This window comes from Durio zibethinus, chromosome 2, assembly GCF_047325235.1.
Source record: "Durio zibethinus cultivar Kanyao isolate XHJ-2024 chromosome 2, ASM4732523v1, whole genome shotgun sequence".
In the NCBI taxonomy this organism is placed as follows: domain Eukaryota; kingdom Viridiplantae; phylum Streptophyta; class Magnoliopsida; order Malvales; family Malvaceae; genus Durio; species Durio zibethinus.
The window spans coordinates 39,361,775-39,372,547 of NC_143163.1; the positions used below are offsets into that span (position 1 = coordinate 39,361,775).

The 10,773-nt window shown below is 33.8% G+C and overlaps 2 protein-coding genes across 4 annotated transcripts; both read left to right on the top strand.

Annotated features, from left to right (window-relative positions):
• Window positions 1-505: 505 nt before the first annotated feature.
• Window positions 506-1,683, top strand: LOC111318383 (uncharacterized). The gene has a single exon (XM_022921217.2). The coding sequence runs from the start codon at window positions 805-807 to the stop codon at window positions 1,369-1,371; it is 567 nt and encodes a 188-aa protein (XP_022776952.1). The 5' UTR covers window positions 506-804; the 3' UTR covers window positions 1,372-1,683.
• A 3,419-nt stretch (window positions 1,684-5,102) lies between these two features.
• Window positions 5,103-10,524, top strand: LOC111318384 (ubiquitin receptor RAD23d-like). 3 transcript variants are annotated; one of them, XM_022921218.2, is made up of 12 exons: window positions 5,103-5,226; window positions 6,283-6,444; window positions 6,860-6,913; window positions 7,786-7,856; window positions 7,931-7,978; window positions 8,145-8,322; window positions 9,060-9,212; window positions 9,294-9,362; window positions 9,477-9,524; window positions 9,624-9,733; window positions 9,820-9,898; window positions 10,205-10,524. In XM_022921218.2, the coding sequence occupies exons 1-12, from the start codon at window positions 5,161-5,163 to the stop codon at window positions 10,319-10,321; spliced, it is 1,155 nt and encodes a 384-aa protein (XP_022776953.1). In that variant the 5' UTR covers window positions 5,103-5,160; the 3' UTR covers window positions 10,322-10,524. The 3 variants fall into 3 exon arrangements, with proteins under 3 accessions (XP_022776953.1, XP_022776954.1, XP_022776958.1); XM_022921219.2 differs by lacking the exon at window positions 6,860-6,913; XM_022921223.2 differs by lacking the exons at window positions 6,283-6,444; window positions 6,860-6,913.
• The last annotated feature ends 249 nt before the right edge of the window (window positions 10,525-10,773 follow it).

Sequence of the window (10,773 nt, forward strand, 5' to 3'; positions counted from 1 at the left end):
TACATAAAAAAGTTTTCAAGAAAATAATAAAAAATAATTATTATCTATTCAAATATTGAATAGTGCACATTTAAGTAAATTTATAATTAGAATTTAATAAATTTTAATTAAATAATAATTTTAAATTTAATTAAAATTATAATTTTAACCTTTAAATAAAATAATTAAAACTCTTAAAAAATAGTAGAGAAAAACATCCATATCAAATGAACTTGACCAAAATACCCATCTCCACACTCTTTACCGCTTTCCCACCAAACCAAACCGACAAACCCTCAGCCGAGCCACGCCAACCAACAAAAGCCAACCTCAACAATATTAAAAAAATAAAGAAAGGGCAAAACAAAGCAAAAAATCTAATGGCCGTGATTGACTAAGCTTGTGGGTCCCATCTGACCGGACCTCAACATGGGATTCAAATCCCATTAATAATATTCAAATTGGGAACTGGTCTAGACTCTGGACGCCCCCCTTAATAAGTAAACCTCCAAAATAATAATTAAAAAAAAAAAAGCAAAGCTCCCTGATAACCAAAGAATTTGCTCCCACCCACGCGCCTGTGTCTCCATCATTACTCACTGCCTCTCTGCCTTCTCTCTATCTCTCTCTACTTTCTCTCTCTACTTTGGTCTCATTATATAAACTCGTGTCCCCCTGCGCTCCCTCGTCACAACGAACTCGCTCATTTGCGTCTGTTCTTTTAACAATCTCTCTGCAAGAAGAGAATCCAAACCTAAAAAGCACGGCCTAAACCGCTCGGGGAGCCGGGTTTTTTTTTTTTTTGAAAAAAACATATTCATTTTCATGGAAGATTTAAGCAGCAAGAAGCGAGTTAGGGATGACTCAGCCGAGTCGGATCTGGACTCGCCCGAGGTGAAGAGACTCAGAGATGATTTATTAGATTTTCTTGAGGACTCTGATTCTTTGCCTGTTAATTTAGATCTCGCATCTGTGATGAAGAGTTTCGAAGAGGAGATATCGCCGACGGGATCGACTTCGTCGGCGTTGCTGCCAGTGGTGGATCTGACATCAGAATCTGGTGAGTCTCAACTGGATCTTGGTTACCTTCTTGAGGCTTCCGACGATGAGCTTGGTTTACCTCCTCCTACGGCTACTACAACTGGTGGTGAAGAGGTACGGAGCGAGGTGACTGAGTTGGTGCGAGTCGACCCTGACTCGTCAGGAATCGGTGACTTGTGGGTGTTTGAGGATCAGAACCCAAACTTCGACTCTTTCGAGTTTGGAATCGGAGATAATTACAATGGTGACCATGTGGCGTATGATGGATTATTCGAGTACTCTGATGTTTACTACGATTGCTCCGAGCTTTCTGGTTCGTTATGGCGGCCGGAAACTCTGTCGGCGGAGTAATATTCGAAACGTAAAACGAAAAAAGAAAAGAAAAAAAATTAACTCAAAAGAAACCAAATATACTTCGGTTTCAAATGGAACACAAGGCATAGCCGATCTGTAAATATTTTTTTTACCTTTTTTGGGTTTATCTTAGTTATTTTTTTATTAAAAAAATTACAAGTAGGAATAGAAATTTGAAATGAAAAAATCCTGAGGGGACTTAAAAATGGAAAAATTCAATTGCTTGATGGCTCCTTTGTACGAACCTGTTCTGTCCTGACCAAAAAAGAAACGAAAAATGGTGGTGGCAGAAGCCTTTTCTTTTGTCCAGATCTGAATCGGATACCACTTGCTAATATAAGCGTTTGATGTCGAAGTTAACTAATATTAATAGTGTGAAAGGAATCCCAGGAAATATTGTTCGTCTAAAGTGGACAAAGCGATGGAGTTTAGTTTAAAGAACCAAAAGCAGACAACTAATATTCAATGAGCCAAACCAAAGCTAAAAAACTAACGTCGGTGCCAGAGGTTACGAGGAAAATTTTTGTCCGCTTTTACCTAGTGTTATATCTTATTGAAACGGTAACTCTGTTTTATTTGTCATGTGTTGTGGGATTGCAAGATGTGAATCCTTATCATATTAAGGGTGTCGATGGTTAAACTAGTCTTAATAAAAGCTTGATTTCAGGGCAAGCAATGAAGGCAACTTAGCTTTGGCTCGGTGTCACCCTGATTGTGTCTGGAGTTTTATCAGGTTTCCTGGTTCAAGTTCAAGCCAGATCGCGGTTTAAAATATGAAAAATTAAAGGGATAAACGCCCCATGCGATGAGTGTTTTGAGTGTTAAAACAGGACACGAAAAAGTTTCAAACACCGGACGGTATGATTAAAATTGACAATGGATCAGATTTTATATATATAAAATTTGTATTCGATTTAATTTCATAAATTTTTTTTATATTCTCGATATTATATAAATTTATATTTAATTTGATTTGATTAAAAATTAATAAAATATTATTTTATGATATAAATATAAAATTAAATAAATAATTAAATATATATCAGATCAAATTAAATTTGATTAAAATTCGACTTTGATCTTATTTAAATTTTTTATTATTATTATTCAATCTAATTCATGATTTTAAAAAAATTAAAAAAATCAAAATTCGTCAAGTACGGATTATTCTATCTTTCCTAATTGTGATGGGATCGAACGGGGCATACATGTCCTGGGCTTTTTCGATATCATTTTAAGGTGAGAGTGAGAACTGTTAATGGGCCGCAATATTAAATACGGCCTTGTTTTATTAAAAAACTAGAATACTTCTCCCCTGTCCCAATTTATTTATCTTGTATTAATTTTCATAAAATTAAAAAAAATAATTGTAATAATTTTAATATAAAAATTATTTTTAAAAAAATTAAAGTTCTATGGTTTAATGTTAAAAACTAAATAAAATCATAAAAAATAATTTTAAAATATAAAAGAATAAGAGTCTTAAATGTTCAAAAAATGAAATAGAACATAATTTTGGAACATCTCAAAAAAAATGAACAGAAAAAAAAAAGACAGAGGGAGTAACAAAATTTCTCATAAGAAACTTTTATAATAATAATTTCATCTTCATTTGTTGGCATGGGTATTAATCATTTAATCTCAATACATTATATTAATGTTGTGGAGAACATTGGTTAAACTCTTCGAGGTTTGGGTATGGCCTAAACTTCTGCTGCCATTCAGGATTTGTTCTGGGGTGAAAGACCTATTTATGACCTTAAGAACAAGATTGTCAAGCTTATGGTAACCTGATGATTAAGCCCAATTACTTGAGAGGCTTCTGCATGGCCCAATGTTATGGTTACAACATTGACTTGCGATTCTTTACCATGTTATGCATAATTATCGTCTGATAAGTAGCCGTAATGGGCACAAAGCTAACGCGACTAGAACCAAATGCCTAGCAAAGGCTACTTGCTTTAGCCATAATATCTTTTCAACGTCTGTCAACCAAGCTCTCTCCATTATGAGAGGAATCCATGAAAATAAAGTTAATTAGCAGTCACCAATTACAATCAATCACTCAGTTATATCCGATCAAGTACTAGCTTTTAGCCACAATCTTATACTTGTGTCTCCAAATGGCCATCCCAACATAAATATTGTTATTCTTCAATGGTACAAACAACCACTCTTTGATAATGCACCGTATTTGGCATTCACTTACAGCCTCTATTAAGCCTATATCCTTACAGTAGTAAATCTCCACATCAATGTGCAACATCAGGGAGTTCGCTATATCCACAATCAGACGGACCGTTTATTTACAGGCTCAATTGCTCTAATTCTCTCTTATCAGACCATACTTGGTCCACGTCTTATTTGTTTCTTCGCTCTAGCCAGACTTGGTCCAATGTCTGCCATTGGGCCTCGATAGTGGGTAAAGCTCAACTTGCTTCCCACATATCTACTTGTTTTTCCTTTTGCTGATTCGTACGTTATTGAGTGAAAGCGAATTGAGTCGGATTGGCACGATAAAAAATTTTAAATTGGATTTAAAATTTATTATTTAAAATTTAACTTAAAATTAATTAAATTTTAATTTGATTTAAGATAAAAATTAAATTATTTAAATTCATTCAATTAAATTTTTTTTTGAATAAAAAAATTTCAGTAAGCATTTTCGACTTTAAAATTAATTATTTATATTTAAATTCAAACTCAATTTAGTAAATATATTTAAAAAAAATAAAAAAATTTTTCATTAAAATATAAAAATTTAATTAAATTCAAAAATTATTTAAATAAAATATTAAAATATTTGAATCCGACTCACTTAATAAGTTCAGTTGCTTAAATTTAATTTGACAGTGAATGAATTAAATTTAAATTTTATTTAAATTAAATTCAAATAATTTATTAAAATTAATGTATTATTTAAACTCTTATATTACACATGTATATTTCTCCAAACAAAATTTTAATTAAAGTTCCTCATTGACAACCAAATTCTATTATAGGCAAATCTTTTTGGTAATTTCCATTTTATAATAAAAAATTATTTATTTAAGTAACTCATTCCTTTTTCATGTTATAGCATTTTTTTTTATTTTTTTAGTCTTATATATGTAACCATAATTATTGAAAAAAAAAAACCCTTCTTACTTTTAATAGTAACCAAGAAACCTGCTTAATTTTCAATGGTTGATACTTGAATTAAGTCTTCTTGTAATGTTCTTGTTCATAGTCCAATACAAATTATTTTTAACCTAACTTATTTTTCTTTTAATAAATCTTTTGTCACTATGAAAACTAATTGTCTGACATCCAAATATATAGATAATTACTTTGAAGATGCTGTCATTGAGTCCTAATTATTGGACGATTCTTTTACTTTTCATTTATTGTTATATATTTTTTAAGAAATATTATTATATTAGTAGGATTTGTTTAATAAATAAATTAAAAAAATTTAAATTAGTAAAATTTAACTGGGCGTGCTTTCTGATAAGCAAACATCCAAACAGTAAAACTTCAAAAAGAAGTAGGTAGGTGAACTCATCACCGTCGACTCAATTTATTCCACGTGTCAAATGACTATTTGATCCATTTTTCAATCTAAAAGCACAGAAGTAACGCCCTGATAGGTTTTAGACTTAAGGACTCTACCAGATATTCCTTACTTGCCAGCATTTCTCTCTCTCTTTCTTCGCATATAAATAAGATCGGCGGATTTTAATAAAAATAAAAGAAGAAAATAAAATAAAAAAAGACTGCGAGATCGAAATTAGCATTCAGCAGGAGATGAAGATTTTCGTCAAAACTCTCAAAGGCACTCACTTCGATATCGACGTCAAACCCGAAGATGCGGTTCGCTTCTTTCTTTTTTTTTTTTTTTAAATTTCAATTAATTGTTTTTTTTTTTTTGTTTTTCGGATTTAACCTATGAATTTTACAGTTCACGAATTGCGTTTTTTTTTACTAGGGTTTTTCTGCTTTTCCCTTTTTTTCCCCCAAATTTTGAACGTTAATTAGGGTTCATTTAGGACTGTTCAAATCACAATACGCTGCTATTCTTTGGATTTTATTGTGCACGTGGTCGAATTAGTATGCGTCAGATTTAAATTGAAGATCGTGAATGATTTGTTCAATTTCAGTCTTTAATTGATTGAATATGGTGATTTTGATTGGTGAATGGTTTAGCTACTTCAATTAAGTTTAAGTGGTCTGATAGTCGTATGGTTTGAATGGGTATCATATCTTTTGGGGAAAATTAACAATTCCCTATATATAACGTATCAACTTCTGTGTCGTGAGTGACATGAGAAGTAGTTGTTAATGTGTATAGTTTTGGAAAAGGGGAATGTGCTAGTAATTCACTGAAATTATGGATGATACTTTGTCTCTGGGCTTTATTTTTGCATGAGTATTTGATTAACTTGTGTCCTTTCATACGAATTTATAGATTGCCATGTCAATGGTAGTTCCAGTGTACAAGATTTAGGGTTTGATTGGAGAAACACAAGCTTTTAATGTTGAATATGCTAATATCTTAATTTTTTGAAATGTTCTTTCATTGGTGCTGAACTTTCTTAAATCATTGTGAGTATAAACACCAGATTGAAGTATAGAGATTGTTTTTAATAAATTTTCTGTACATAGGTTACCATTGTGAGACAGAATAAGAACAAAGTTCTGCATTCTGCGGTTAGCTCTAATCAAGGGTTGGGTTGTTTGAAGGATGTGGATAGTCTAACTATTTAATAGACTACTATTATTTTAATTGTTTTTGCTACTTTTTATGCTTATTAGTTTTTTTTTTTTTTTGACTATATTCATGAACATGAACGTCTTGGGATAAAATGCATATTGCATCTGCCTTTTACTTCATCACTTGTTATACAATGCTTGTGAATTTTCTTCCAGGTTGCTGATGTAAAAAAGAACATAGAAACTATTCAAGGGGCAGATGTTTATCCTGCTGCACAACAAATGCTTATTCATAAAGGCAAAGTTCTTAAAGATGACATGACACTGGCTGAGAACAGTGTCGCTGAAAATAGCTTTATTGTTATCATGTTGACTAAGGTGAGATTGGTTACAAACTTACAATATCGAGATCCTTAAATTCTCTCCCCCCCTCCCTTCCTTCTCTCTCTCTATCTGTCTCTCATATTTGTAAATTTTAAGCTAACTCTTTCTGACCTTGCTGACCAAAGCATGCTTAAATGCCTAAACTGAAATAATTTTTTGATGTGGCTGTTGAAGTCAAAAGTTATGTAAGTTATGGCTTATGATGGAGTGTGGTATCATTATGTTTTTTTGAAATCTGGTTGTTGCCTTGCTTTAATTGCATCTTATAAAATGTCAATTTGTTGCTAAACCAGAAATATGACTACTTTGTGTCATTTGTTGGCCTTTAACCTACTTGTATCTTCATTTGTTTTCCATTACTGTCATTTCAATATTAATTATTTACCTTTTTTGCTTAAACTAATGCTAGAATAAGAGTTCAACTGGTGAGGGTTCTACTGCTTCAACAGCTCCTGCAACTAAAGTAAGATTATGATTTTGTCACCTCTCTTGCTGCATTTGCCTTTCTTTTTCTAAATATACTTATGCATGTGCATAATTGTTCGTGAGCAGTTATTGCCACTGTGCTTTTTCAGCTATATTGCTGAAAAGACATCTGCATTTGTATGGCATGAAAAAGCATTAGGATTCTGTTTTCTCCTAATGGAAGATGTTCTTCACTTAAATGCTATGATGAGTGATGAGCAAGCCGCTTGAACAAAGGCAATTTGTATATGTTTAAATCATTAAATAGGTTACAGGTAGTGAATTGAATGATTTAAGACGTTGGTTTTTCAGATATGACACAGGTTTGAGTTGTTTTGCCTCTAAAGCCTTCCTATCTGACTCAAACTATTGAGCAATAAACATAATGCATAATGTTGGAGTCTGAGTTGGTCTAATACCAAACTTGGTCTCTCTTTTAAACATTTTTGAGTTAGTTGCATGATCTCTTATTCAAGTTAATCAATTTCCCATTTGTTTTCTCTTTTTTCCCTTCCGATAGCATATCAACAAGAAAACTAAGGCCACCATCCCACTCTCTCCTCATTGACTCCATCTACAAGAGTTTAACTTTAACTAGCAAATTTGCTTTTTTGATTTATTTAATGCCACAATAATGTGTGAATGTGTGAAAACTTAGCTATTAACTCATAAAATTTGATCTTCAAATTTCTTTGAGTATGAATATAAATGTTTTTTTTTTTGTTTTTTTTTTTATATACTATACAGTTTTAGGGTAAGTTACTTCAAAAAACTGTGCAGAGTTTGCAAAAGTTATTGAGTGAGTAGTTATTTTGGATGGAAATATTTTCTTACTCTTTTCTCATAGTAGATAAAATGTCTTCTTTGTAGGCTCCCCAGGCAAGTGCACCACCACCGGCTCCAGCACCAGCTTCTACTGCACCTGTTGCAACTTCAGCTACGTAAGTTCAGTTATTCCACACTTTTGTTAAGATAGAACAGCTAACTGATTAATTGCTTATTAACTGTTTTTCAGGGCTGCTCCTGTCACTGAATCTGCTCCTGTTGCTTCGAGTACTACTGTGTGAGTAACTTATTCTCGTATAGTAACTTCATGCTTCTTATTTGAAGGATGCAAGGCATGCTTTTGATATAATCTGTCTTCAAGTGCTTTCAATAGGCAAGCTTTTAGTTTTCCTCTTTTGCCTTTTGTATTTTTGTAATTTCTTGAATAATGTCTTTGGAAACAGGTCAGAGTCTGATGTTTATGGCCAAGCAGCATCTAATCTGGTTGCAGGAAGTAACTTAGAGGGAGCAATCCAACAAATTCTTGATATGGGTGGAGGGACCTGGGATAGGGATACTGTTGTCCGTGCCCTTCGTGCTGCTTATAATAACCCAGAAAGAGCTGTTGAATATTTGTATTCTGTAAGTACTTGTATTTCACTTGAAGATGGTGAAGCAAATGCTTTCTTGATGAGTGCATCCAGTTGCCAACTTATGCATAGGGTTATTGACAGTTTACTGTCATTGTTTTATTGTTCTCCTTAATGTATTCTAATAGGCTGAGCTCTTCTTGAGAGCTTTTCTGGGAATGATGATTAGATCATTTGTCTCATTCATAATTAGATGAAATTCTACTTGCAACTTGGTTTTTGCCCTTGGTGCATGATGATTAAATTTCTATACAATCAAAATATGCTTCCTTTGTTCCTTTTTGCTGGTACTTTTTGACTTGGTGGATAGGTGTGCGGTTTTTGGAGCAAAAAATATGCTATGTGTAGGAATTGTGAATTTTTCTTTGATTATTTGTTTTTTTTTTTTTGAAAAATCTTGAAATCATATGCCTTACATATCAAGAGTAGTGATATTCACTTTTTGTTATCCCCTCCCTGTCAAAAAAAAAAAAAAAGGAACAGGAACAGGAAAGCTGGATTTGTATAATATGATGGGTTTTAATGACATTTTATACTGCACCATTTGACATTTCTTGTCCCGGTCCTACAGTGTTGCATTGTCTTCTGTAAATTTGTTAATTTCATTTACCCAAGTCTTTACATGACTTAAAAACAGTCCATTTTGTTTATTAGAATAAGCATTCATCTTGTTTCCTACAATTGAGCTGCTTCTTTTCGTTTTATATAAAATTTCATTTCAAATATTAGGGTATCCCTGAGCAAGGTGAAGCTCCACCTGTTACCCGTGCCCCTATAGTTGCGCAAACCACTAACCCTCCGGCACAGGCTCAACAGCCAGCACAAGCAGCAGCTGTTCCTACAAGTGGACCTAATGCCAATCCGTTAGACCTCTTTCCCCAGGTATAGTTGCCATGCAGTAAATGTGTTAAACTAGATTACGGAAAACTTTAACATTGACTTGATGGTCTTCTATTGATGCAGGGCATTCCCAACATTGGTGCAGGTGGTGCTGGGGCAGGCACTCTTGATTTTTTACGTAACAGTCCACAGGTCTCACTCTCTCTCTGTCTCTTTCTCTTCATATGGATGTATATGGGCTTGTGGGTATGACTGTCATGTAGATTCCTACCTACAACTAAGATCATTTTGCCTTTCTTGTTTCAGTTCCAAGCTTTGCGAGCGATGGTGCAGGCCAACCCACAAATAATGCAGGTTATTCTCTGATCCCTTGTTTCTGCTGCTCATGTGTGTTTTTCAATTTTCTTTTTGTTGTCCACCTTGTCTGAAGGGTTCTGTTTATTTATTTTGCAGCCTATGCTTCAAGAGTTGGGGAAACAAAATCCTCATCTAGTGAGACTTATTCAAGAGCATCAGGCCGACTTTATTCGCCTGATCAATGAACCTGCTGAAGGTGGAGAGGGGTGAGTCTTGTCATTTTTATTTGCTTATTTCATGAACCTAGTTGTGAATGTATATCAATGCTTATTTGCTGTCTTCTGTGTCATAGGAACATATTGGGGCAATTGGCTGAGGCAATGCCGCAAGCTATACAAGTCACACCTGAGGAACGGGATGCCATAGAACGGGTAAGGCATCTTTTGCATAAAAGCAGACTTGGATGTGTGCATTATCCCTGGTACTTATAGATTATTTACCTATCATTGCCATTGCTTGTGGAAATATCTTACTCAATTTCTTTCGCCTTGATCTTTGTAATGAGATTAGGGCAAATGGATGAACATATGCATTAGATATTTGTTGTAGGCAATAGTTTTAGATAATTGGTTAAAATAATGGTGTCAGGATTGATAATTTTGTGTCAACTTTGTTGCTTTGAATTTGTGCCTACAATGATACGGTTCATGATCTACTTTATTCACTATCTCTTACAGCTTGAAGCAATGGGCTTTGATCGAGCAACCGTGCTCCAAGTGTTCTTTGCCTGCAACAAGAATGAGGAACTGGCAGCCAACTACCTTTTAGATCATATGCATGATTTTGAGGATTGATTTGGTAAAGAAAATGGTTAGGTGAAGTACAATTTTTTTGTCTTACTGTTATTCATGTTTCTCCCCCCTCCCTCCCAACTCGAGTGGCTTTTATTTCTTAATCAAGTTATGTGAAGTGTTTGGTGCAGACGCAAGGGATGTCAAGGTGTACCTTTCTTCGTTTTTAAGGACCATTATAACGTCAAATACAAGTGTCTTTCTAAGTTTGTGTGTACTGTAGAAATGATTTGCATGCAATCATTTATTTGCCTTTTAAAACTTTCTTAATTAGTTTACATTGAATTTAGAGCCTCATCCTTGTCGTCTCAAGGGGATTAGTTCTCTTCATCGAAGAGTGGAGGCCTAACTCCCAAGTTTCTTCAAGTTCAATTCCAACTTGAGCCATAGTACTTGCCCAAGGTTGTTATTGTACAGCAACATGCTCCACTAAACTATCACAAGAAGCAAGCACA

Excerpts from the sequence above, each read along its gene's own strand:
- LOC111318384 (XM_022921218.2), top strand. The coding sequence starts at position 5,161 with ATGAAGATTTTCGTCAAAACTCTCAAAGGCACTCACTTCGATATCGAC. Across the intron at positions 9,213-9,293 it reads CGTTAGACCTCTTTCCCCAG|GGCATTCCCAACATTGGTGC; the intron begins GTATAGTTGCCA and ends CTATTGATGCAG. Across the intron at positions 9,899-10,204 it reads AACGGGATGCCATAGAACGG|CTTGAAGCAATGGGCTTTGA; the intron begins GTAAGGCATCTT and ends TATCTCTTACAG.
- LOC111318383 (XM_022921217.2), top strand. The coding sequence starts at position 805 with ATGGAAGATTTAAGCAGCAAGAAGCGAGTTAGGGATGACTCAGCCGAG.